At 39.3% G+C, this 27,983-nt stretch overlaps 3 protein-coding genes across 4 annotated transcripts in view; 2 read left to right on the top strand and 1 right to left on the bottom strand.

The window, feature by feature from the left end:
• Positions 1 to 27: 27 nt before the first annotated feature.
• On the bottom strand, positions 28 to 3,194 carry LOC147325582 (uncharacterized). The gene is made up of 3 exons (XM_086302483.1): positions 3,094 to 3,194; positions 2,165 to 2,209; positions 28 to 2,072 (listed from the first exon to the last, which is right to left on the bottom strand). The coding sequence occupies exons 2-3, from the start codon at positions 2,202 to 2,204 to the stop codon at positions 1,222 to 1,224; spliced, it is 891 nt and encodes a 296-aa protein (XP_086158609.1). The 5' UTR covers positions 2,205 to 2,209; positions 3,094 to 3,194; the 3' UTR covers positions 28 to 1,221.
• Positions 3,195 to 4,182: 988 nt separating this feature from the next.
• On the top strand, positions 4,183 to 5,135 carry LOC147325583 (hepcidin-like). Its single transcript, XM_086302484.1, has 3 exons — positions 4,183 to 4,522; positions 4,610 to 4,696; positions 4,866 to 5,135. Exons 1-3 carry the CDS (start codon positions 4,439 to 4,441, stop codon positions 4,956 to 4,958), a joined length of 264 nt encoding a protein of 87 aa, XP_086158610.1. The 5' UTR covers positions 4,183 to 4,438; the 3' UTR covers positions 4,959 to 5,135.
• A 7,795-nt stretch (positions 5,136 to 12,930) lies between these two features.
• Positions 12,931 to 27,983, top strand: part of LOC147325584 (phosphatidylinositol 4-phosphate 5-kinase type-1 beta-like) — a 32,444-nt gene continuing 17,391 nt past the window's right edge. Inside the window, exons 1-12 of one of the 2 annotated variants that reach the window (XM_086300149.1) lie at positions 12,931 to 13,054; positions 17,472 to 17,688; positions 19,638 to 19,768; positions 20,516 to 20,633; positions 20,749 to 20,901; positions 21,653 to 21,949; positions 25,561 to 25,745; positions 26,065 to 26,145; positions 27,341 to 27,389; positions 27,481 to 27,565; positions 27,647 to 27,781; positions 27,864 to 27,954. In XM_086300149.1, coding sequence (XP_086156275.1) covers positions 17,617 to 17,688; positions 19,638 to 19,768; positions 20,516 to 20,633; positions 20,749 to 20,901; positions 21,653 to 21,949; positions 25,561 to 25,745; positions 26,065 to 26,145; positions 27,341 to 27,389; positions 27,481 to 27,565; positions 27,647 to 27,781; positions 27,864 to 27,954 — 1,397 coding nt within the window. In that variant the 5' untranslated portion in view covers positions 12,931 to 13,054; positions 17,472 to 17,616. Of the gene's footprint in view, positions 13,055 to 17,261; positions 17,345 to 17,471; positions 17,689 to 19,637; positions 19,769 to 20,515; positions 20,634 to 20,748; positions 20,902 to 21,652; positions 21,950 to 25,560; positions 25,746 to 26,064; positions 26,146 to 27,340; positions 27,390 to 27,480; positions 27,566 to 27,646; positions 27,782 to 27,863; positions 27,955 to 27,983 lie in introns of those variants that run through there. The other variant, XM_086300148.1, reaches the window with a different exon arrangement.

Here is a 27,983-nt window from a genome sequence, read left to right on the forward strand (position 1 = left end):
AGTTAACGTACCAACTCTCCAAAAAGTGTTAAATTAACACTCTCTGGTGTGGACCCATATAGACACTTTAATAGTGTTGAAATCAAATCCGACAGTGTTAATTTGGACATGCTGGATTTGCTGTGTATGGAGGGAATCTACACAGTGACATCCATTCAATTTTAAATTCAATTCATTTTTTTTTATAGAGTGCCAAATCACAGTAACAGTCACCTCAAGGTGCTTTATATTGTAAGGTATACTTACAAAGAAAAACCCAACAATCAAATGACCCCCTATGAGCAAGCACTTTGGCGACAGTGAGAAGGAAAAACTCCCTTTTAACAGGAAGAAACCTGCAGCAGAACCAGGCTCAGGGAGGGGCGGCCATCTGCTGCGACCGGTTGGGGAGGGGGAAGGAAAACAGGATAAAGACATTCTGTGGAAGAGAGCCAGAGGTTAACAACAAGTACAATTCAGTGCAGAGAGGTCTATTAACACATAGTGGGTGAAGAAGAAACACCCAGTGCATCATGGGAATCCCCCAGCAGCCTACGCCTAATGCTGGACATACAATGTGCGATTTTTTGGCCCATTTTGAGCCGATTTTTCAGTCGTGCGACCGTTTTGGGGATCGACCCGAGTTTGGCCTTAATCGTGTGTCGTACATCGTATACGTGGGGTAACGAGAAGTGATTAACACCTCACGACCAGCTCCCGATCATCAGTCGTTTGGTCGTAAGAAAATCAAACCTGTTTGAAATCCTGTCGGCCGTCGTGAGGGTGTCAACGCAGCGTCTCACACTGCGCACGCGCAAACACAGAGATGAAAGCGAAAAGACAGAACAGCACAGCAGTGCAGCGTGTGATCCGGACACAAGGGATGGAGGCACAACTTGTAGAACTGCCAAGCTCATCTGAGCCTTTTCGATGTGGCCTCACAACAACCGTGAAAATAGTGTAAACTTTTGTGTTATAACCTTCATGCTATGGACACACAGTGTGAGCACTCAGGTTGCACAGAGCAGCGGGCCGTATAGTATGAGACCCTGCATCGTGACCTACGAACTTCTAACCCCTACGAGTCAATCGTACAGTTTGAACAGGAGCTGAATAACACGACTGAAAAAATTGCACAGTGTATGCCCAGCTTATTGCAGCAAAACCACGGGAGGATTCAGGGTCACCTGAGCAGGCCATCAGCCTACTAAAAGGATACAGAAAAATCCAGTTGAAATAGTGTTAGTTGTCATCACTGGTGCTGGTGGACTCATTTGAACACCTCCGAAATTTGCAAACGCGCAAGTATTCCTCTTCTTCCTCCAAATCCTCTCGGGACCTTTTCCTCGTGCCTCCAGTTTCATGGTTGTCAGGCTCTTCATGGGCATCTTCAAAAAGTTCATCATTACTGCTCTCAGAGTGATCATACACAATTGAGCTGGTCCCCGAATCAGAGTTTGCGAGCCTGGATTTTTTGCTATTAGGCTTTTCTTCATCTCCATCTTCCTTTCTGGACCTTTTCGTGGATCCAACAGGCAGCGGTACCTCATCAGCAATATTACCAAGATGAGGACAGCCCTCGCTATCAGTGTCACAGGCAGAGATAGAGTCAGAGTCATCATCAGAAAACTCCTTGCTCCATCTGATTCTTTTGTTTGGTTCCACATCTTCCACATCCATCTCTCTAGACCTCTTCCTGGATACACCTGGCTGAGGATCCTCTTCTGGGATGTACGGGTGAACATCCTCACAGTCTTCAAATACCTCATCAGAATCGTCATTTTCAATGCCGACAACAACAATAGCGTTATGATCATCATGCAGTTCATTGTTGTCAACATTGGCATTATTGTCTCTCACATTAATATTGTGATTGTTTACATTGTTGACATTGCCGTCATTGACATTGTGAAAGTCAATATATAAGACATCATATCGATCCTCTAATTCATCTAGTAGCTCAGTCAGCCTCCAAAAAAAGATATCATAGAGAGTAACATAAAGTCTTTCCAGTAAACCCCAGAATCCACCAACAGGTTCATAAGCTGGCTCCTGATCTCCTCTTGGAAACATTTCTGGGTTAACCTGTCGGCCTGCAAGATCATTTTATCTTTTAATTAGCATTCATAAATATCTGCTGAAAATCAGTTTTTCATCAATTTTACGACTGAGTACATGTGCTTACCATTACGGTTATTTTGTGATCCATCTCCGCTTCCATTCATTTTGACTACAAGGAACAGAAAACAACAATGATCACTAAAAAACTCAGAGTGTTCAGCGAATTTGCTTTTTTTGTGATAACTTTAGGCTACGTCCACACGTACACGGGCATTTTTGTAAACGGAAATTTTCCTTTTTCGTTTAAAAAAAATTCCCGTCCACATGTGCAGTTTTGAAAAAATATCTCCTTCCACATGTAAACCCTAAAAACAAAGTCAGGAACATGCCAAATCCTAACTGTGTAGAAATATTGGCCAATCAGAAGTCTAGAAGCCTGGGAGGAAAACCTCACAAAACCTTACGTACTTCTGAAAGGTTTTTGTCTTTTTCTGGAAAGGCAGCTAATGTTGTGTTACTTTCAAGTGCCTTCATCATTTCAAATGTTAATAACTAAAGACAGCATTTTAGCTGGTATAGACTCACAACTTTGGAATGGACAAAATGCATATAGCATACATGAATGTAAATTTTTTAAATTACATTTATTGCAAACCGACGTCAGGATTTGTATTGTGAGAGCATCTGTGTTGAATGATGCTCACTCTGATGCCTCTGTCTTTCTAAATGGAGGGACAGTAACTGTGTGTGTTCATGTAAGCATGTAAAAACGGCAGATACTAAGATTAACAGCAGAGCTTCTGTCACTCTAAGATATGATTAAGAACATTTTCTAATTTATGTATAATTTGTCAAATATTACAACAGCTGACAAATAGTTAAGTCTTCATTTGTTTTCCTGAATAATAGATCCACATCATCCTCTCTATGATGTAAAATATAGTCTAGACTTGCACAATGTAAAGTACATAAATACTGTCCTGGCAGGCAGGAAAATCAGGCTTTATATTTAAGTAAATGATCTTAAGTCTATAAAATGAAATTTGAGCTTACTTTAGTTCTTGGTAAATGACAGAGCAGTTAATCCTCAGGGAAATGTAGAAATTTCACTAAATAGTCGTCTTCCTTCATACGGTTGCAGTGTCTCTTCAGTTTTGTTTTCATATACTGATGTTTTCATTCAAAACATGTTTAAATGCTGTGATGCCATTCTAGCATCATAGACTGCAGAATGTACATAGATTCTTTTTACATCAAGTTGTATGCACAGATTTTGATATCTTTTATATAGAGACAAAAAATACTTAAGACAGAAGTGAATCTTAAAAACTAAAGCAGTCAATGTGTGTTTTTTTTTTTATTCTAATAGTTACTGTAAAGTTCTACTCTAAGAGATTCATCTTGGCCTTTATGCAGGATTAAAGCTCAATAATGAGGACACACACAAAATATAATACATTTCTTTATGATTGTTAGGCAAAAACAAAGAGAACCCAAAGCTATCAAAACATATATCCACAGTCTTATTCTTGCTCTGCTCCCTAATTTTCCCCTGGAGGCATCACTATGGCAACAAAACAACATGCATTAAATGACGTTCCAAACAACAACCAAACTGTTTTCAGTGCTTAATATTTAACATGTCTTCATTATAAACTGTATTTGTGCAAATCAGTGATGTTGATGTGCACAGCTGGGATTCAGACTTCGGAGGGTTAATCCAAAAATTAGGTTTTATGGCAGCTTTGATGGATGAATTGATGGATGGACGGTGCATAGCAGTCAGTTTTACAAATGTAACAAAGGAAAATACGACATTTAAAATGACAACAAAATTCCACATTATATCTAAATGACCATAAAGTTTATTGTGATAAACTGTGTAATACAAGCATGTAGTTGATGCAGTAACTGAGGACACAATGTTACTAAAACAGTATAATCTCACACATTGTCTGTGACATACAGTTTGTTAATACTGAGTGGTTGTTGGAGCAGGAATCCTCAGAACCGCAAACTCCACGGTTTGCGGTTCTGAGGAGCAGAAACTCCTTATTGCAAAAATAAGGAGTTTTGCAATACTTTGCAAAACTCCTTATTTTCCTGTGCTATGAAATTCTGGGAATGGGAAATTCCTGAGGAACGAGAAAATCTGTACTTTTCTCAGTCGGCATGAACTTTGACCTTTTCTTCGGATGTTTAACTATATGGGTTTTCCCTGTCCTATTGATGCAAGCCTGTTCATAGTTTCTGTACTCTAAGTGACGAGGCAGCAGTGGAGCAAATGAGTATAAATACCAGCACCTTTTCCCTCAGTCAACCATCACAAAGGAGCTGACAAGAGTCAACGAGAGAGTCAAAGGATCTGACCACCTTAAACCACTCAAACCTCCTGAAGATGAAGACGTTCAGCGTTGCAGTTGCAGTGGCCGTTGCACTCATGTGTATTTGCATTCAGCAGAGCTCTGCCACATTTGCTGAGGTTACAGACTGTGTTAAATTCATGTAATGTGCTTCTTCTGCATGAATTTGTTGTGAAGATGCTAAGATCTGTTTTCTTTCTCTACAGATACGAGAACTGCAAGAGCTACAAGAGGTTGTGAGCAATGACAGTCCAGCTGCTGAACATCAGGAGATATCAGCTGACTCATGGGTGGTGAGTTTCATTCAATAAATGAATGAATGAAGACAGTAATTGTGAGATCTCTCAAATACAGGAAGATGTTTAAAATAGACTGTGCACTCACAGCTTTACATAAAATTAGAAACAATGAAGTGACTTGCAGCTGAAGATAAACTCTCTGCTCTTCTCCTCTTTCACACAGATGCCGTACCACAGACAGAAGCGTGGCATTAAGTGTCGCTTTTGCTGCGGCTGCTGCAATGCTGGTGTCTGTGGATTGTGCTGCAGATTCTGAGAATATCTACCTGCGATTATCACATCAACCACTAAATATAGACTCTTATACATGAAATGATTTAACTGCTTAGCATTTGTTAAAGTCTGACAGTGTTTCTTCATCTGGTCGTCCTGCTGTATCAGTGAACAGTGTACCAAGCATTTGGAACAACAGTATGTTATTATATTAAAAAGTTCAGAGTCACTATACTATAACATGTGCTGTTTTGTTTTTTTCTGTTTCTGTCTGACAAGAATTAAACATTAATGGAAACCAGTGACATGAAGCTCCTGTTGTACAGGTTTTGTGCTGATATCAGTTAAGAGTTGTTGCCTCATACTCTTGCCCATGTCGTATGTGGTACAACCTGTTAATAGAGCCAAGCCATTGATAGCAAAAGTAAAGTGAGCATATTTTCCCATATTTGTAATTATATGAGTGGGGAGCATCTCATCATCATTCAATTTTACCACTAATTATGACAAAAATGCAGTAATGTACAATAGCTTTGAGCTGATGGACTGGTTCGTTGGTTATTTGAAAGTTAAACCAAGCATACTTTTTTTTTAAGAATGTAGAAGTGTTAGATAATGTTTCCTAGAAACACTTTCTATACAAGTTCATTCATAAATGTTTTAGACAACCTTATCTTGACAACCTTTCACTGAATTTATTTGGAGGTGTTTTCACGGTGTGCATATGAAGTTTCTAAGCTGCATGATTAATGCAGGAATCCCTCACACAGAAGAAAAAGAGAGAATAGAAAGATTTGAGTACAGCAGAAATTTGATACTGGACATAATAATAGAAAACATCTCAACAATACTGAGAGACGTTGCACTGTGGTGAAACTGTAAAGTAGGTGTAACACTGTGTAATGCTGTTTCAGATAATATCTGTACTGTATGTGCGCTGCATTCGTTCTGCAGAACATTTAAGCAAAAATATTTCACGACACTTCAAAAAAAGCTAGAGTAGCTGTATCATGTGGATGTAGCGTATCACAAACAGGCTCAAAGCCAGTACAACCAAACGTGATCAAACGTCAGGCCAAGGTGGAACTGATTCCTATCTTCTGTAACTTCTACAACACTGTCCAATAGAGACACATGAATGAAATGCAGTGTCATTAAAAACACTGATGATTTTTTTTCATATTGTTCATTTTAAAATTTTTATATATTTACATCTGAATAAACTTTTAGGCATTACGCTGACTGATTGATGCAGAATTCCCATTGGACTGTTCCCATCACGACCCAGGTGATCAGTCTCTCGATAGCTTTTCCTCTGGTTCCTGCTCTCTGCTGACACTCCTAGCTCTAGCCACGTTCTCCATTCCATCTCTTTAAACAAATTCTTATGAATAGTTTAACCATGTGCATTGAATCTGCGTTTGGTTCTAAGCCTTCTGGACCCGTCATTCGCGGTCTACTTGGGCCGGGTCCTCAGAAGGTCGGGTAGGCCGGAAGTAAATGGCTGTGAAACTGGACGGTCTAGCTTTCTGATTAGCGTCACCGCTGTCTCGGTGGAGTTTAATAAACTCGGCCGCCTGCTCCCTGCTATCTAAAATATAACAGGACACTGGCGTAAATTCTCGACCATCTCACACTTCTATTTAATCAGTTTTCTGTTTAACGTTTATTCAGCTGTGTGAAAACCAAGGAGGAACCAAGCAGATATTTGAAGTTTACACAGCTACATTCTCGCTGGAAAATATGTTAAAAGTTTATTTTGTGACCCAGAAAGAGTAATAAGAGTAATATTAAAACTTAGTAGTGGCTGCCATTGTTGGAAACTGGAATTGGCTGGGCTGTGCTATGAATTCTGGGATATGGTTGGCCACGAAGGATACACCCGACCCATCCTTCAAATTCGGGAAAAGGAGGACGCATTTGTTGGCTGCGTTTGGAGTCTACGAATTTGGACAGCCTTTGGTGCGTCGCTCTGACGTAATCGGCCTACAAATGCTGCCTCCGGAGGATGGAGCCTGTCACTACCCGATCCGCACCAGAAACCCGATCGGTACCACGCATGCGCAAATCTTACGTCACTTCCTCTCTTTGCCAACATTGCGACAGTTAATGTATTTGAGTGACACGGTTAGCACCCAGTTAGCTCATAGCATGCTTTTCTCCTCAACAGAGAGCGTCCCCTAATCGAACAACAGCTCCGTAAAATAAGAAGAATGGCGCCTAATTACAGACTTAATAATACTGACTTAGTAATATGTCACATGAAGATTCATCAGCCAGATGAAGTGTTTACTGACAATTGACAGCGATAGCGGACATCATCATTACTATTCCAACAATCCTCTCCACACAGACAATCATAAACACACTCGACTATCACTAAATCAAATTTAACACGCATTTGTAATGACGCTCGTTCATTTTACAATAGGGCTCATTCGCTCAGTCACCAGGTGGCGGTATCCTCGTACACTGGGGAGTAAACTGCCATTAAACGAAACAGAAGAAGAAGAATACTTCTGCACATGCACGGTACGAATGAGGTAGACCCGATTTGTACGGTCCGACTTTGCACATGCGCAGTAAGGATCGGGGAGTCCTGATCCGTAACTATCGTTTTATTTTTCGTTTTTGTCTACATTATATTGAAATGTTTCATTACTCCAAACAATTTAGGCGATACTTATTATTCTTAACATCTTAACAGATATTCTGACCCGTAACTATTGTAAAATGCTTCGGCCGGAAGTAGACACCTTTCTCACATGCATGTGTAACCGGTTTCTGCGTCACCCCACTGCAACAGTTCGGCCCAAACAGACTCCTCGACTCTGCGTTGTGTTGTGTTTTTAAGAAGACAAGGAGTCTCTGATCGATCGTTGCCACATTATTTGCTGAATGGAAACAGCGGTGTTTTATCAGTGCAAAGGCTCGCCACACACCACTCCAAACAGCACACTATGGCAGAACATCCCATTAGCATTCTGCTTTAGCATACAGTTTTACACAATAATAAACAAATGAAAAGTACATAAAACGGGTGTTGTGGACATGTGTCCACTACGCCCTTATTACACTCGGTGCCCATCAGTTAATCAAACATCTTTTACGTGTCTGTACTACTTAGCTACATTGTGTGTGCAACAATACAACTCACCTCTCGTATGGCTACGGCAGACTGGCAGCGATTACTGCAGCCAGCCTCACCTAACCAGCCACACCAAGAGAGGGCAGTGTTGCCAACTCCTCAGTAAGGAAAATCGCTGTTGGTTGTCCTAAAAGTCGCTAGAAGTCGCTAAATGACGTCATCGCCTAATTTGCATAATTGGTCATGCTAATCTAACTGTAACCTATGTTGTTGGAGAGAGAAATAACATCGTGGAAGAGACATAAAGTGAGTAAAAAACGTCCTAAAAGCATTTAGAGTTTATTTAGAACTACAAATTAAATTTCTTTTAGCAATTATTGTTTTTTTTAATGTCACAATTCCAACCCTGCTCCTTTACCCGGGCTTGGACCGGCAAAAGTGACCCAAAATAGGCACTCTGGTGGAGTTACTTTGTGTGTGTGTGTTTATAAGTAGTTTTAAACCTTGTGATCCACAAAACAGCATAAGAGTAAAAGAGTAAAAGAAGAACTGACTGCGTTACAGCACCCGCTGCTTGTTGAGAGTAGCGCTTTCACGTCTTTTTTAGCGACTTTTTGTTGTTTTTTAAAGTGTATTGTGCATAGTATTACACAACACTGCATAACCATTACATAACTGTGACATTTTCTGGACATGTTTGCTCAAACCCACGATGCAGACTTGGAATTGGGGGTTTTGCCAACATGTTCTCAGAACTGACTTAAAATGCAATTTCAACTGCAAACAAAGGGCCTCAGCAGATTTCTGTGGTTATTCTTACACCACATAAAAAACAGCAAGACTTCCTGTATTTTGTTTTATGTTTACTTGTTTTCACCTCAGGCTTAAGACTTCCTTTTTAGATAAGACCAAATATTTTTTACATGAATATTTAAAACATTTTTCATGAAAGAGGGACCATAAAAACAATGGTGATAGAGAGAGGACACAACAGTTTCCTGTATTCAGCATTGAATGAATCTCTCTATTAAATGACCGACTGCTGGAGTCAAATCAAACTTAAAGCCAGCAGCAAACCAGCAGCTGTGAAGCCTCATGACTGACCTACAGACAAATGTGACAAAAGTTGTGTGTTCAATCTTGGTGGACTGAGCTGATATACGATCGCCTCTAGTCACCGTTTTGATGTTTAAGGAGTGGGCAATCTGTCCCCTATGGTGTTCCCAAACAAACTTCAGACAAGCAGACCTCTGGCCCACTTAGAGGACAAAGGGGAGATGGAGGAAGGGCTGGAGAGAGAAAAGAGGAAGACAAACAGAAAGGGAGAGTAAGCGATGGAGAACTGCTTTTAGGCGTAAACAATAACAATATAAAATCAGCATAAAAAAAGAGGAAGGAGCAAGATTAAAGGAAACAAAAGAAAGGGAGGAGACAAGTAGAAATATGACAAACAACAGGAAAAGCTTCGATAAATAACTATCATTACTGGCAATGGGAGGGTATGTGCCAGAGCTGCCACTACTCCCCCTAGAGGATACATAGAAGCTCCTAAAGAAAGAAACACTGACATCAGTGCCTTAAAGTGTATCTGAGAAGGCACACACAAGGCAGGGTGTAGAAAACTTCCCCTTCCCTGTCTGTGCTCAGTTAGAGGAAATGCTTTGTGGTGGAAATTTACTCGTTTTCTTGGTACTATTCCACCAAAGACCTTTAATTAAAATGAATTTAAACTTTAACCCTCATCCAATAAGGAGACTACTGACTCAGAGCCAAATTTTATTTTAGGAAACATGAATTCATACATGATCTTTTTATGCATGAAAAAGCTTCAGTAATTTCATGTAGCAACTCGTAAGCCATCTGGAACTTACCGGGACCATATGATATCGCGCAAACATGAGCAATGCATACATTTATGCAAAACTAAGGCTATTTAAACGTCATAGTCAGTTCTACGTTTATGGCAGGGGAAGGGCTAAAAAACTGACAGGAAGTGAGTGTTTATTCTGCAGAATGATACTGATGCAATCGCGATTAACCAAGAATAACGTCTTCATGACTGCATCATGTTTGTGGCTCTTAGATGCGGTGCCTTTTGAACACCAAAGATTAAATGATTAATGGTGGAAGGTTATTAAACATATACAGAAATAAAGAACTGTCAATAGACTTCAAACTGGTTGGTGAAAATGGACAAACAAACAGGCTAATAATAAATAAAATAAAAATAAATAAACCAACTTTCTTCCAGTTTGTATATAATACAAAATGATGGTGTTTACGTCGTAGTACTGTATGAATGCTGCACTTTACAGGAAGTTAACGCACCTCATTTGGTTCATGCTGTGATCAAGTTAACTGTGACAGCTGACAGTGTGTGATACGTTAAATTAGGAACCATGGCAAACAAAAAGCCAACAAATACTTCCATCAAATATAAAAGTCAATGTGGATGTAGGTGCCTTTCACTACATGTTCCATGAGGCCCGTCCACTGAATTAATGATAGACGTAGCATCCGTGAAGTCCATCTATTGGTTTTGGGCTCTGCATTTTGAAGTCTCAAAGTCTGGCTCTATAAAGCCTCTATCTTGGGTTTTCACAGCTCTAAGGCATAGTGTGAAATACTATACCCCATGATTCAGCATCTTGTAGAGTCACTTAAAGCAGCACTTACTTCAGATCATGATTTATCAGCTTTCTCAGTCTCTGATGTTGTTATAGGAAGATTTTAGCCCACTCTTCTTTACATTGCTTCAGTTTATTGCAGTTTGCAGACATTAGTTTACCCACAGCTCTCTTTATGTCCCCCACACCATTTCACTCCCGTTTAGGTCTGGATTCTGACCAGGCCATTGCAACACTAGTATTTTTCTATTTTTCAGTCATTCTGTTGTAGATTTGATAGTGTGCTTGAGATCATGGTCCTGTTACCAGGCTTTACTTGTGGAGCAGCCGACCTTATGTTTGAGACAGGAAAACATCAGTGTTCATGTGTTCAGTGTTGCTCATGAGTAACTCATGAGTTCATGCTTAACTTAATGACCACAAGGTGCTCAGGTCCTGTGGCCGCAAAACAAGCCCAAATTATAACCCCTCCACCACCGTGTTTGACACTTGGTATAAGGTGTTTTTATATGCTGTTTTTGGTTTTCACCAAGTGTATCACTGTGCATTATGACCACACATGTGGTCTTGTCTGGCTAAATGACATTGTTCCAGAAGTCTTGCAATTTGTTTAGTCCTAAGATGTCCTGCCATGTGGTTTGTAACGGGAAGAGGCTTTCTCCTGACAATCCTTCCAAACAGGCAATATTTGTGCAGACCAACAAACTGCCCAAATTTCTGTTGGTCACACTTCCTAATGATAATTTGTTTGTTTTGTTCGTTTGTTTTGTTAATTTATTTCAAACATGTGAACAATATACAGGTACATTTAGTGAAAAATATTTAATCAAGTGCATTTGCTAAGTGGAACCGGGCTGCCACTTACCTTCTTCAATCCTGTTGAAGCTGTAAGGGTGCACTTAGTTTAGGGCTGCACAGAGTCCTGTGAACTTCATTTTCACATGAAAGCATGTGAAAATGAATGCTTACACTTTGACCTTTTAATACATTTATAATAATGTGTTGAATCTACCTCTAAGACATTCCAACTGTGTGTGTGGTGGTGTTGATCAAGTGGGACAAAGGTAAAGGTGCTGCTAAGACCGTCCGTCCTGCTGTTTCTTTTTGCAAAGATAAAACCACTACTACTTCATAATAACCCCTGACTTCATAAAAAAAAAGACTTGCATTTGCACTTTTGAATCAATGATTGGGTCGCTCAGTAGGTTATAATGAACTTGTGTTGAAATTAGGTGGAATTCAAAATGGTATCAGTCTGAAAAGGCCACTTGAGTTCATTAATTTTATCAATTTAATTTAGACATCAAGGGACACTTTTTAAAGGCCACTGGATGACCAGATTTAAACAAAAACAAAGTGCATTTATATTTGATGTCCGGTGCTGTGGTAACAGTTACTCTGTGACAAGTGACTTGGCTTCTTCTCAAAAGCCCAAAAGGTTTTTTAATGTGTTTGAAGTTATTGAGGAAGACGGGGGATGGCTTTACCGACACCAGGAAGGAAACAAAGGCAGAGAGACTGGGTCACCTAGATGGAAATGAGACCGTGGACACGGTTGTTTCAGATGCTGCAATAGCAGAACATACGCCGTCGCCTCACAGTAACAAGGTTTTGGGTTCAGATCTGCTGGTCGGTGTCTTTCTGTGTGACGTTTATGTTCTTCTTGTTCCGGCTGAAGTCCAAATACATCCCTGTTAGGTAGCCTGGGGATTCTAAACTGGCCGGGCAGGTGAGGTAAATAAGGTGCTGTATTGAATGTATAGGTTTTGAGTGGTCAACCCTATTTTTAAAAAACCTTTATAAAATGTAAAATCTTATTCCAGAAAGAAACCAGGAAATATGAATTTCAAATCAAGGTAGAGTATCTCAAATTTGTGACTCTTAAGGAGTTCTTGATCCTTGCACCATGTCATTTCCTGTGTCTTTCCCCTCATTTCCTGTCAACCAACTTTTGTGCTTTTTGCAATTTCATATCTTAATAAAAAATCTTCTTCTGAGCTCATATATTAATATTACAACATAACTCTATGAGCTAGCTTTATACCATTACTGTAAACAATATTTATGTGACCAAATTTGTGGTAGAAAGCTTTTAAAAGCTGTTGTGCATGATATTTATTTTCAAGACTTTTTCCTACATTGGCACTTTAACACCTAGCACTTTTAAACCTTTCTACAACTCAGAGTGAGTCATGTGCGTGCTGGGAAATAATACAACAGGTAGGCGGGGGGACAAACAGACAGAGCGAGTGAGAGAGAGAGAGGGAGAGAGGAAGTGGTGAGGATGCTCTACAGTCGCTGCAGCACTTGGCTCCTCATTTCACCACAGTCAGCCTAAGAGCTGATATCACACAGTATTTCTCTGTCACTGCCTTTTCCCAGACACGCATTGGCCAGTTTCTTCACAGCACCATGCCGATCAAGGTGAGTGAGAATCTCTTCTTTTTTCCGCCTCTCCACTTTGTGTTAAGGGGGGCAAGCGGTCAACTTTTCCATCTTAATCTGTGCCATCTTAGCTGTGAATGTGTCATTGTTTTAGCATGTGTGGGCCATTCGTGTGCCTCTTTAGAGGGAAGATATGCTGGCGATGGTATCACAAGAGGAAATCAGCTCCACTTCCTTTTCGTCAGAGAAAAATAAAATGTGCCATAGCCAGCTGGCGAGGAGTTGCCATCATTTGCATGCATGCAAAACAGCTGCCGTGTGTGTGCTGTGTGAGGAGGGTTCAGGTTTAAACATTCACATGAACTGACTGAGTTAAATATAGGCCTTCAGTGAAAGCACTCAGCTAAAAGTAGACATCAATTCAGAGGTCTTTTATAAAAAGCAGTGTAAAGGACCGGCGTTGAGTTCCTGTTCGAAATGACAGAGTTGTAAAGAAGTGATCACTCAGATGTGTGTGAGTTTGGAGGATGTTAGCAATACTGCTGACGTTTGTTGCATCATAATGAAATGTGTTTCTAGTCTAGACTATATTGAGATGAGGGCCTGTGGGCTCCACTCAGGGTGGAATGTTTAATATTTTAATATAACTTTTATGGACAATATATGACAATACCAAAAGATCCATCTGTGCATGTTCAAGCAAGAATGTCATACTTAGTTATACAGTATAGTGTCAGAAAGTGCTTTATAACCCAGTACATGGTATATAAATGAAGGACATAACAGCAGCACAACGTTTCAAGAAAGGAAAGAAACAACACTAAAATGTGAGATAGAATATTCCAGCTCAGAAGTAACAAATGCATCATCAGCATCAACAGTAGTAAGTTAGTGTAAAGTAGCTTGACTTATGCTAAATAATATTGTAATTTACAAAATGAGCCTCAAATTCCATAAAAAAAGAGACTGGAAACATGCTTATATTAATGGATCTTCTTTATATAAGGAGAGAAGTCGCCATCTTTGACTGTTAGAAAAAGAATAAGGTTTAAGACGTGATCACATTAGCTTTGCCTTTTAGTTGCCTTAACCCTTTAGAGCCGATCGGAGCGGGCACGCTCTGTTTTGCGTAACTATTATTTGCGTACTAGCAACCACGTAAGCTAGTGCAAAAAATTTTTTTGCATATGAAACCGGAGGAGTTGTACTTACATCTTATGCCATCAGCTTGTCCTAGGTCACGGTTTCCTTCCACATAAAGCTTTGCAAAAACTGCATAAAAAGCGCTTGCAGGAACAAAAACGTAATATTCCAGAAACACGCTTTGCCGATCCGATCAGCTGTTCATAACACTTCCTACGTTGGAATAGACGTCAGCGCGAACTTTTGCATTTCCGCCATTACCTGCCCGAAACTGGAAGTGACGTCATTTTCGTGGAAATGTAGTCTTTTTTACCATCAGGGCCTCAGGGCCTATACTGGTCTTTTTAAAAGTTATCTTTGACTTTATGACTTTCTGTGTCGTTTCTGGGATGCTTAGGACTCATATTGCACTGCTGGAAATAGTTTATTTAGATGCAGATGCTGCTTTTTTGCAAATTCGTTTTTCCTGCAGTATATAAAAATTGGTGTATTTCAAAAATAAAACTATGAAGACACTCAAAATAAATTTCCTGTGGTAGGAAACTATTTTGTGCAACTTTTTTGTATTTACAGTTATGAGGGATAAGCCTCTTAAATTTCTCTAACTAGAAATATATGTTAAAAAAGCAAAAACGATTTTCAATTTTTTTGTAGTTTATTGCACTTTTTTGTAATTTATGTAATTACTATGCACTTAATGAATACATATTATTAAAATCTAGGCTATAATGGTTGTATTGATGTATAGCAACTTGAAATGCTCCCAGAAATGGCTCCACAGCATGTAAAAATATAATATAAGCTCTGGCGGACTTGGTTTTATGGTAGGTCTTAAAGGGTTAAGGAACATTCAGCTTTTATATACAGTAAATGCATCACTATTGGCCCCTTTTAAGCCATCCAGGCATGAATATAGAGATAACTCCTAAATGTAAATAAATACTTTTTTTGATGGACTGAATTGTCTTAACACTCCTTCAGTGGCTGTTTGGGTTGGCGATGACTTCCTGTACCAAAGCTGAGGAATTCAAATATCTTGGGCTCTCAATTGGCTCAATTTTGGCTCTCCCTTAGATATAGAGTTAGTAGCTGGGTCATTTCTGACAAGCTAAGAGTGGAGCAACTAATCCTCCACATCGAAAAGAGCCAGCTCATTTGGTTCAGGTATCTGACTAGCATGACTCCTAGGTGAGGGGTTTTATGTCTTATCGGGAGCAAACCCAGTTGAGTTTGCATTGCATTACTAGCTTGGCCAAGCCTCAATGTCCCCTCTGAAGAGTTGGAGTAAAGTTGGAGTCAATATGTAAAGTGTTGCAAAGCCAAACCAAAAATAATCTACCAAAGAGTTTATGTCCATACAATTAACCTCATTCACTGATCTGATCCACTAGGTCAGTTTTTAATAATCTTTAGCAAGGTTTTTATATCTATTCAGCTTCTAATTTAAACATGCAAAGGAGAGCTGCAGGTGAGATCCTTGAAAAAACAAGTTTTGCCGTCACGACCCCCTGAAAAGACAGTTGCATTCTCTTAGAGACAGACCGCGAAACCACATCCTGAAACAGTGCTTAAATTAGACAGGGGCTTGTCTGCCAGGATAGAGTTTTCAAATTTGCTCATTAAACAAGATGATGTTACTAGAAGAAAAGTAACTTGTGTTTCCTAATGTTGGTTAAAATGCTGGTGCAGTTGCAAACTGAATCACAGAATACCTCCAGCTGATGCCTTTATGTACACACGTAAGTCAACTGTGTTAGTGTTAGGGCATCTGCCCATTTTCTGGCACAAATATAATGCAGCTGTAACCTATATGGACTTGTTGCCAGGTTTCCAGATTATAGATTTTGCTGATTAAAGGTGTATAATTTATTTGTTACACTTACGTAATGCTTGAATCTCCAATACTGCTTATGTGCAGATTAATTTTTTCAATTGTTTCCATATTTGTTTGTTTGAAGTTTAAGTGGTTGTGTATGTTTTGAATGCACATTTGCATGAAAATACGAGGTACTGAATATGTTGTAATTTAATTATAAACCTTCCTGGAGTTTCATCCATGATAAAGAATGATATAAATATGTGGTTATGGGGAATTGCTGAAGTTAATTTTCACAGTTTTAAAACTGCATATATTTTCACGAGGTTGAAAGTAACACCTCACAATACAGCCCTCAACTTTCCACATCATAGTCCTACAGTTATTTTCAGCATCTAAAATTAGAACTTATGCAGAGTACAAGAAGGGAGTTTTTTCAGGATATTTGAAAGAACGGCAGGGTTCAATATATCCAGTGGCACAATGGCTTAGGGCCAGAAAAAAAGTATGCAGGCAAATTGGTTGGACTTCTGTTCAAGCCAAAGAAGGTCACCTGTGAATTGTTTCACATTAAAATACCAATACATGTCCTTTATCACGCCACCTGTTTGGATAGTTTGAAACAGTCTTTTTAGTTATTCAAATCCACCAGTGGTTTGTTGTACTCGGTTATAGCGCAACTAAATTAAACAGAAAGCAAAGTGAAATCTGTCTGTGTTAAAAGAAGCTTTTAGATCTTTAGATTTTGCACAGATGTCTATGCTGCAAGCTGACAGCAACCACCCAGTCTCTTTTTAGCAGCAACACCACAGAAGGCAGTTCAGGTGAGTTTAAAGTGGGGTACATGATTTACTCTATTATATTTACTACAAAGCTTCAGATTTATGAAATTAAATTAGCAAATATATTTGGTGGTATATGAGGGGAAGGGAAAACTTAATTTTAAAGTTTCTTACACTGGTAATTACACATGGGTGCAGGCTGTATTATAGAGTATCCCCTCTTGCCTTTTCACATTAATTACCCTTAGCTGGGGTTGTCTGTATTTTTTGTAATTTCAGGAGAATTACATTGGAAATAAACCATAATCTAAAGCCCATGCAATTGAAATGAACAGATCTTGGTATATGGCTTCATTTCGCTAATCACTGTGTCCTTTTTTGGAAGCTGATGATCACATAATCAGGAAAACACTGTGCACTGTTATAACACGGGGGGATTGAACATGTAATAGTTCCCAATCCTTCTTAATTGGGATCAAGCGTTGTTGTGAAGTATTCTGGAGTTAAAAGACTAACACATTCACCAAAAGGTCCTCAGAGTCCAGAAGTACCCCAGACAGAAAGATTATTGAAAGCCCAGGATATACTGTAAGTCACAGGAACAACTAGACAAGACTGATTGGGAAGCTTTTCACTAGCGTGTGTGCGCTTTGCATTGACATTCATGCAAATGCAACACATTGTGTAACTCCTTTTTTCTTTACATCATCCACAGGAGCAGCCTACCTGGAAAATGCACTTTCTGTAAATTGTTTTGTTTGTGCATTTACCACTGAGGGGAAAAAAGGAACTCGGGCAGAATCAAAGTTGGAGGAAGGACAGCCGAGCTTCCCTCTAGTCCAGTTCTCTCTGTCCAAAAGATGTCAGCATCCCCTGCCAGCACCCTAGGAAGGGGAACCAAAACCTCTAAAGCGTCAAAGGATCATAAAAAGGTGAGTGGATCATTTCAAGCAAGCAATGGAAAAATCTTCAGGTAGGAACAAAATTACTCCCACACCAAGTCATTGCTGATGTCAAAACAGAAAATATCTGCGGTCAAACAGAACACTGAAACCAAAGGTTGTTTTTTTTATTTGAGAGTCTAAATGTGAAACTTATTATTTTCTTTCCTGAGATATTTATTTTAATTATTGACTACACCATGATCTTGGGAAAAATAATTAGTAGCTTAAAGGGGTAATAAAAATCCAAAAAGTCATACAGAAAGTCATGTGCAATATTACTTTAAGTCAAATGAAGTGCAATAACGTGACTGCAGCTACTCTTTCATCAGCTGTGTTATGTAACAGAGCTGCTCTGTGAGGTAGGGAACAAGTGGTGGGAAAATGGTGTGATTAGGCTGATCGGCTTCACACTCTGGCTCGCAGGAAAAAGCTCTAAATAAGTTCTAAAGTAAAATGTCTGCTTTTCTTTTAATTGGAAAAATTAATTTACAGGTATTAAGGCTTCGTTTAGTATTTGAGGTTGTCCTGAAGTGCCGGGAGCCTGTTCCAGACTTGCAATATAATCAAAGCAGTTTATTTTAAATGATTTGTTTATTTTAATTATTTTCTGATATAAATGAAGACAATTGTTTTAGTCACACTATATCGTTACATTTGGTCCACAATGAAATGCTGTGACTTACTGTAACACACTATGGCGTTTAACTGTGCCCATAATACAGCCTCACAGAGCACCAGGTGTCACTTTGAAAAAAATCCAGAATGAGCCCCTGTTAAAAACAACAGACATATTTTGTATCTGTTTGGTATCTTTGTATCCATACACAGAATCTTACCAAAACAAAAACAAAAAGAAATGCTGACCATTAAAATCTGTAGGGATGATTATAATTTTGCATTTAGCACAATTTTATCATTGAAGACTGTACTTTATCACAGGCAGTATAAAAGATGGCCATAACACCCATGGCATCACCCATTGTTTTAGGTTTCTGCAGTTTTGAAGCCCCAGTGTTAGAATTTTAGGCCATATGTTTTGTTTTTCAGTATTAAGTGACTATAAGTGACAATGGGAATGCTAACTTTTGGAGTACCAATTGTATTCTCATTGGCTAATCACTTGTTAGCTACATCCATGTTTTATGCTCTCTATGCATGCAACACACAGATACACATGCAGGCTAATAACAGGGATACGTAACAGAGTAACAAAATACTGGAATGTTTCTTATCAAAATTAAAGCAATAGATTCTTGGAAAGTTCAAAGAGGAGATAATAACAGTGAGCTCCATGTTAGCAGAGGAGAGGCCTAGCTACCTGAATCGGGAGATCTGTCAGGGAGATCAGAGAATAAAAATAACTCCCTCATAAAGGACAAAATATTTTTTGTGGTACCAGGTGATAAATCTGTCTTTTATTGCTGTAAACTTGTACATTTTGAGAAGAGAGCCAACCTGAAGTGATCACTAGAGAAACTACAGTTTCTGGTTCTTCAGTGTTAGCTAAATTTTATAGTTTGCTGTTTGTGTTTCACATGCTTCCTACATCAAAAAGCTTCAGCTTACTATCCTCTTTGTATATTAACACGATATCTAAAAATGATATAAATAAGACCATTAATCTAGCTAATGCTGTCCTCACTGTGAGGCAACTGTAAGCACAGTTTTACTTTGAATTAAATGCTAACATGCTCATAGTTACAAAACAAACTAAAGGAGCCATTATTGGTGATGTCAGCATGCTAACAAATACTGGAGATTAAAATTCCTACTGAGAGAAGCTTGCCAATGCTATAGCTAATCCAGTGTTGAGGTATTTTTGCACCGGACCAAAGTGTTGAACAACGATAAACTATGTTACAAAGAAAGCAAGAAAATGTGCAACTAAGTGCCACAAAAAAAATTCCTAATTCTAGGATGTCTAATTTGTTTGTTAGCCTACACCAGCTGCACTCAAAGGCGCCATCCAGCTGGGCATCGGTTATGCTGTGGGAAACCTCAGCTCGAAACCAGACAGAGATGTTCTCATGCAGGACTTTTCTGTGGTGGAGAGCGTCTTCCTGCCAAGGTACACTCACATTTGCACTGCAATCCTTTCAGAGAATGACCAGTGCACATGCACAGGGATTTCCCCCCCCCCCATATATCTAGGATGTTTTCTATGCATGTTAGGTTTACTCTGAAATGTCAGGGAGTTTAATTTTATCACTACCTACCAAGGAACTGAATGCATTTTTGGGAGATTTGAGTAAGCTTTAAATCCCAGATTGGCCTCATTACATAGCACATCAAGTCACAATCCAAGTACTAAGCCTAAACCCCAAAATGAACCAAAACTATGTAAGTCAGCTAAGTGTGACAAGTGTGGGAGAAAGTGACGATGTCACTCTCTCCCAGCCTACAAAAAAAATAAGTTGACTACATATTACCAACGAAAGAAAGAAATGCAAATTATTATTATGAGAAATCTTACTCTAAGTTATTTAAACAAACACAGTGGCAGCCAACCTGTATTGCTGTTAAGAAAAGAGGGAAGTTACCTTTAGAAGTGTGCAAATAATCACTTGTGGGTTGACAGAAACCACATGTTTCAGCAACCCCATTATTTCTCAGTAGGCATTTTGCACTTGGTCACTAGAGGAAGATAATACTGCAGCTGTTTCTTTCCAGTAGTTCATTTCATGGATATCAGCTATCAGTAATTTTCAATAGTTACACCTGTGCATTTCTAACCATGACCTGTTACATGCTCATGTCACAGTGCTCCTAAAAGTTGCAAATAGCTAGACTAATGAATATTTTGTATGTGTTCCAGTGAGGGTAGCAACCTGACCCCGGCACATCACTTCCCAGATTTCCGTCTGAAAACATACGCCCCACTGGCTTTTCGCTACTTCAGAGAGCTCTTTGGCATCAAACCGGACGACTATCTGGTGAGGGTGGAGACCCAAATTCACATTCTGGCTCACGACAATGTGGTGTAAATTTCCCCTGAGTTGATTGCAAAACATTGTTCGGCTTAAACTGTTGCCTCACTTTGAATTTCAGTACTCCATATGCAATGAGCCGCTGATAGAGCTGTCCAACCCCGGTGCTAGCAGTTCCTGGTTTTACCTCACCAGCGATGATGAGTTCATCATCAAGACAGTGCAGCCTAAAGAGGCAGAGTTCCTGCAGAAGCTGCTTCCTGGTTACTACATGGTGAGCTACTAAATAAACAAGTCTTAGCACATTTGCATTAAAGCCATACAGCAACATATGTTTGCATTACTCAAAGCAAGGTAAAGGGCGGGAGGGGGGGGGGGTTATTCTGGACACACATGAAGTATTGTGTAAGTGCAACATACAGTTCCATACTACTAGTAATTACTTAAGTTTTAACAGTTCGCTCAAGCTGCTTTATATGCTAATGAAAAACACTCAACATTATTAGCGAGAACCCCACCTATTAAAATTAATTGGTGAAAGTGGTGAGAAAGAACACCTATTTGACAGGAAGAAACACCCAGCACAACCAAGTTCAGGGAGGTGCAGGAGTTAACAGATGGTCAGGATCACACAATCCATCCCTAATTATAATCTTTATTAGAAAAGAAGATTTCTGTCGGCTGAACCTAAAATGGAACTGCTGTGCACATGCATCAGCACATGGACATGACTAGCTAAAATGTTACTTTTGGGGAAAGGGAACTGATTACTATATCACCTTTTAATATACCACTGATATAATCTACAGTTCCCAAAATGACCTGTTTACATGTGTATGTTCACATTTCTTCTCCGACCACTTATTTTGGACTAATTCCTATTTGAAAGTTGCAGTTTCAGTCTTTCTCTTCTTAAATTGACTTAAAATGGACAATAAAATGATTCATTTGGACCAATATTATCAGGGACATTTACTCCTTCTCTGTTTATCACTTAAAAAAACCCATCATCTTTGTTATTGTAGAATCTCAATCAGAACCCGAGGACGTTACTGCCCAAGTTCTACGGCCTCTACTGCATCCAGTGTGGAGGCATCACCGTTCGAGTGGTGGTCATGAACAATGTGCTGCCGCGAGCCATGAAGATGCACTACAAGTACGACCTGAAGGGATCCTCGTACAAACGCCGTGCCTCACGCAAAGAGCGTTCCAAGCCCTCACCCACATTCAAAGACCTGGACTTCCAGGACATGCACGAGGGCCTGGTCTTTGACCCGGACACATATAGTGCCTTGATGAAAACCTTGCAGAGGGACTGTCGGGTATGTTTACATGAGGATGTTACATCCATTAGCAACTATGTGTTGCATTCAATAGATAAATATTGAATGGAACACCTTTAAGATGTGCATTTTTACTTGTCGGATATATCAACCGCTAACATTTTTAAAGATCACAAGTCAAAAATGTACTTTTTTCATGATACTTGAAACAACATAGTCTAACAACTTAATTAAAAAAAAGATTGCCTTAAGAGGGTTGCTAGCTCATCATTTGGGGACCATTAAAACCGTAACCTTTGTGTTGTCCTCGGGCAAAAAATGGTCCCTAGGTGAATGGCAAACAAGTATATGGGAATCCCGAGGACACCAAATCCAGCTAAACTACCATTTTTATGTTGTAAGCCACATCCACTAAACTGCTGGCTAGTGAAGTAGATTTAGGGTTTAGTCTAGCATGCCTTCAGCAATACATTCTCATCCTGAGGGCTCACATAATGCGGGGTTATCCGATGCTGCTTGCATCTCACTTTTATGAACATCGTGTGTGTCAGGATGGCAAAGTTGGGAGCTGAGTTGTAATGCTCCCATTTTAGAGACACTGGAAGTTTTTTAGTCAGGAGGCTATGCTTAACAGTCCGTTTATACCTTTTTATTTTGCTTTGTTTTTTGCACACTCGCTAATTAATTTTCTTTTGACGCGTTTTTTTTTTTTTTCTTAATTGTAGGAGTGTCCTGCTGTTTAGGCATGGCAGCAGGTTATTGTCTGTTGTAGGCGCTGCACTTTGCGGTTGTGCATTGTCGCAAGGGTATAACATCAAAGTTATGTGGGCTACAACTGCTGGTGTCTTTGCTCTTTTTAATCAAGTGAAACTGAGTCATTAAAAGCAGCCATTGTTTGTGTTTCTCGCGCCCTCTTTAATCTTTAATCTTTTTGTTTTTGCTTCTCACTCGTCCTCCCCTGTTGTTCACAATAACTTTTGAACTAATCATCATCCTACCTACATTTATCGCCCTTTTAACCTCACTGTTCACTGTCCAGTCAGACCTCTCATGTCATCAGTTGCAGATATTTTAACTGTTCCCAGAATTAGATCTAAGGGTGCCCAAGGTGCTTTCAGGTATTTGGAAAAACCTTTTTATGTACACATGCCTGCATTCAGTATGTTTTTGTTATTGGTTTTTGTTCTAATTTATCTTGCTTTATTATAGTTTGCTGTTTTCACTGAGTTTGGCATTGGTTTTCATGTTCTCCTGTGCTGAGCACATTGAGTTTGCTTGTAATGAAATGTGCCATATAAATGAAATTGCCATTGCCATCATCATAGGGCGATGCACTGCTGGAGTTTCATGGGATTGCACAAACATGGGACCATAAATCCTACAATAGGCACTTAAAGGTGCTTGGTTGGGTTAATTACAACCACTTGGTTTGAGTTAGGATGATATCAGTGTTTGATTTACATTGCATGTACCTTGCTTGCAGCTCAGACATGCTAATAACTTTGACACAGTAAGAACATCCTGTTTTCATACATGAGCTTTTGACAGTGTTCAGAGATTCTGGTCGGTTGACCTTTTCCACATGTTGTGCAACAATAAGAGATGGTTTGTCTGACATGCTCAGAACTGATTTAGGCGATATGACACAAGACACCTGATGCTCACTAGCTGTGAATTATCTCGCGGGTTTAATAGGATCTTCCACAAAGCTTGTTCTTAAGAATTTGGAAGGTAAGTGTTGCCCAAATTTCGAATGCTTAGCTATACTCTCTAAAAGGAAAGGTCCCAGAAAATCCCAGTTATTCCAGAGCTCCAAACTAAATGGTCATGAGGATAAAACTTTTATCAGAAAAACATCACTCACTTGGTTTTTATGCCAAAATAAACCCAAAATCCAGAGTTTATATTCAGCCAATGATAACTGCGCAATTCCCCTACTTTGATAACATCACACAGGCCAGCACCTGGAACTGTGTCCCTGTTTGTTATTCCCTGAGCTGTTTTGATGACTGCATTAGTGCATGCCTGTTGTTTCATTAGCGAGAAACAATAGTGGTCACTTGATGAAGGATTAGCGTGCAGCAGAGCGAAACACCTGACTAATGGTCAGGCGGAGCAGCTGGACGCTAAAGCGCAAACTGGATGTAATACGCTCATACTGGGCTGCTGTATACGACCTCAGTTAGTGCATTAGGTAACGCAGCACATTTTAAGGCCCTCTTTATTTACAAGAGGTACTTCGTGACATAAGTGCTTGGTCAGAGGGATTGAGGCTTATGCTTTACTGTATTTTTGCTTATAGATCCAGGGTTGATCTCTGGGAGTGGGACTTCCTTCAAAGTAAAACTTTTTATTCATTTATTTTTATAAAGAAAATTGAACTGTAGGTGATTTTTGTTTTATTTTATTACTCAAATTATTATATTGTTAAAACCACTGAGTAAAAAATGTGGACATATATCAAAAAGGTGATATAATAAACAAAATAATGACGGGAAATTCTCTATTGCCTTTGTTTGGTGATCTGAAACATTTAAGTGTGACAAACATATAGAAAAAATAGGAAATCAGAAAGGTGATTGCAGCTGATTGCTTGACAGATAAGCAAGCATTCGTGCAGCTTTGTGGGGTTCATGTCCGTATCAAGTAGCTTTCTTTAGCAGGCATGTCATTTGTAACCTCCACGTGGCTAACCTGTTAGCTCATAAATGCCAATAATGGAAGGGTTTAGGTATGAGGTCTAAGTAGGGAACAAATTAAAGTATTGACCTCTTTCTTTTTGGTAGATTAAACGTCAGAGGATCACCAGATCATTCTGAGGGATAAATAAATGTTTATTTGCTCAGACAAAATCTCATTAACAGTTGGCAAAATTTCCTGTTCAGCTCAGCTGTGGGATTCAAATGAAATATCTCTTTATTTGGGAATATAGAGAGATACTAGGCCTATGTAAGCAACTAGAAGCCTCGGACACACATAACCACAAAATGTCTAATACCGCAGGCTCTGTTCTGTAGGCTCGATTGACCCTTTTAGTGGTTCGTGTCTGTATTTCGTTACACGAGTTGCCTAAACAATGACTGATGTGAACTTTACCTCATTTTAATGTTTTGATGATTTGATTTCAGCATGCCATAGCCACCATTACTTCATTCATTTTCCTCTACTGAAAATACAACACTAATTCAGATTTATTTAAATGAAGAGTAATGGATTATTTTAATCCCACAGCTGTTCTGTTAGCTTTGTTTATTTTTATAATGTAAATCTTTCATGGCCTACCGCATTCAAGGTCCACCAGAAGGTCTGTAGTGTGCAGGTCACACTGTGACATGCTTTTTGATGCTCTAAAGGTGGGCATTTCAGAATGGGAGTTTCTTTTAAACAATGCCACTGAAGTAGTTGCAGGTTGTTTGTTTGGCCAGAACCTTATAGTGTCCCTGTAAATCAGTGGGCTCTGGGGAACTTAGTGTCATGGTTTCAGACCTGATAGCCACTAGCATGTGTAGTATTTAAACAGTTAAAAGAATGGAAGGTTAAAAAATTTTAGCGCTGACAAACTAATTATTAAACATTAAAGAAAAATTTTTAGTTTTCAAAGGGGGTTCTTAAAATTTGATTCCCTGAGTTCAGTTTTGGTCTCTTATCAGGTCCTGGAAAGCTTTAAGATCATGGACTACAGTCTCCTGCTGGGGATTCACGTTCTGGATAGGAAGCCGCTGAGCAGAGGAAGCAGATGTGACAGCAGGAGAGGACAGAAAGTCCTCTACTCCACCGCCCTCGAGTCCATCCAGGGGAATGTCAAGGACCCAGAACCAGTGGCAGATGATGACACGTAAGTGGACACTTTGGACTAAGCAGCACATATGATAGAGGAAACCTTTTTTAACATCTCACATCACAAGTTATTTTTATCTTAAAATAAGTATTACCATATACTTTATACATACTAGTTTGCACACAGTCAAATCTAATAAGAACGGTTTGCTTCATACTAAAACGCCTGTTTTTAGGTCTTGTTTCCCTTATTTTTCTAGTGGCTTTTTTTTAAAACCCCACTGCTCGCTGATCTGGTCAAAAGTGTAGAAAAGCTGGACATTCAAAAGCATAATTTCATTTAAAAAACTGTAAAATTATCATAATTTTTTTTCCAGATTGGGTGGAATTCCTGCCAAACATAAAGACGAGAGTCTGCTCATCTTTTTAGGAATTATCGACATTCTTCAGTCTTACAGGTGAGCTCACAGCATTAACATGCACAAAAATAACATGCAGAAGACAAACTGTCTCATCATCCTTACTCAGCTGCACCTGGATCAACCATCCCCATGCAGCATTACAGAAACATTTGTAGACTTTTTTTTTTCAAATTCATTAAAATAGGCAAAGACATGCGACTCTTTTTTTGTTTGTGACTCTTGTTTCCTTGGCATTATTATTAGTTTATATTTTATGATTCTCAGGTTTTCATCCTGTTTTCCTGCTTCAGAAACATTTAAATTAGTTTAAACACTCATTACTGGCTCAGTAAACACAGGCTATATTATTTGTTATTTATTATTTAAACTTGGAAAATCTACCAAAATGGGATCTGTCCCCATCTCTCATGGCAAGATTGACACAGTCATGGCTGTGAGGCACGGCTGCAGCTCAGGCTCAACTTGGCTGAGGTGGCCTTCCAAGTCCAAAACCCACAACTAAATTAAAGAGATGCATTGCAGCAAAGCCATCAGAAGCATAGAAGGCATGTAAAAGCTGGATTTGCAACAAAAATGGATGAACGAATACCAACAGCTGTGACAGTAAATTGTGTTGAAAAGATATAATTTCAGGTAATACCACTTTGTACCACAAGATGGTGCAGTCAGGACAACCGTTATTCAACCAGGCAAGTCCTTAATAAAAGCACATTCTTATTTATAACTGCAGCCCCTAGAACAGGGGTGTCGAACTCCAGGCCTCGAGGGCCGGTGTCCTGCAGGTTTTAGATATCACCCTGGGTCAACACACCTCAATCAAATGATTAGTTCATTGACTCTGGAGAACTTCAAGACATGTTGAGGAGGTAGTTTAGCCATTTAATTAATTGTTGGATCAAGGACACGTCTAAAACCTGCAGGACACCGGCCCTCAAGGCCTGGAGTTCGACACCTGTCCCCTAGGGGAAATAGAGGTATTTAAAAGGAAATCTAAAAAGCTAAACAGCTCACGTTTATGTGAACATATACGGTTAACCACTGCCCCCTGGTGGTGAAAAGCAAGAACAAAAAAACAAAAATTTCAAGGCTGTGCAGCACAACCTTGCTAACCACAGTGGCTACCTCCATTTTATTATATACAGTCTATGGTCGAGAGCAAGCATAAATATTTACACAAGTAAAAATGTTACATAATGAACTCATTTGATTTTCAATTTTTAATCATTTTCAGGTTCGTTAAGAAGGTGGAACACTCCTGGAAGGCTCTTGTACATGACGGGGTCTGTAATACTTCTTACTTCTCCTTAACTCCAGGCTGTTTTATCCCTTATGTATGCAGCTGCTCACACGTGTGCCCTGTTTTCATTTCAGGACACAGTGTCAGTGCACAGGCCCAGTTTTTATGCAGACAGATTTCTGAAATTCATGGGCACGACTGTTTTCAAGAAGAGCCATCGTAAGTCATGCTAACCTGCCACCATTCTGTTTCCTGCATAAACGCAGCTTTTGTTTTAAATTCTTTCTCTGTGTGTTTAAGCTTTAAGGGGAGCATCTTCAAAGAGGAAGAAGAACTCTCTTTATGCAAAGTCAGTCTCCCAGGAGATTCTGTCACCGCTGAAGGAGATGAAGGAGGAGAAGAAAGCCCAAAGCATGGACAACCTGGATGGAAACTGTAAGCTGTTTCTTTTGTTTATGTTTGTTTTATTAGAAGCTTTGCTTGACTTGTTCGCTGACGGTGTGTTTGTTTTTAACAGTTTACAGTTCCTCCAAACAGCCGGATCTTCTACCTGAGTCTGCCGTTTCTTTAAAACTGAGCGGAAAAGAGGAAGAAGACTATGAAAACAGGTACTTCACATGTACTGCTTTCAGATCAA

Source organism: Aulonocara sp. 'chitande type north' Nkhata Bay, linkage group LG7 (genome assembly GCF_057382095.1).
Source record: "Aulonocara sp. 'chitande type north' Nkhata Bay isolate Kocher_YH1m ecotype deep benthic linkage group LG7, A_spYH_male_GT1.1, whole genome shotgun sequence".
Taxonomy (NCBI): Eukaryota; Metazoa; Chordata; class Actinopteri; order Cichliformes; family Cichlidae; genus Aulonocara; species Aulonocara sp. 'chitande type north' Nkhata Bay.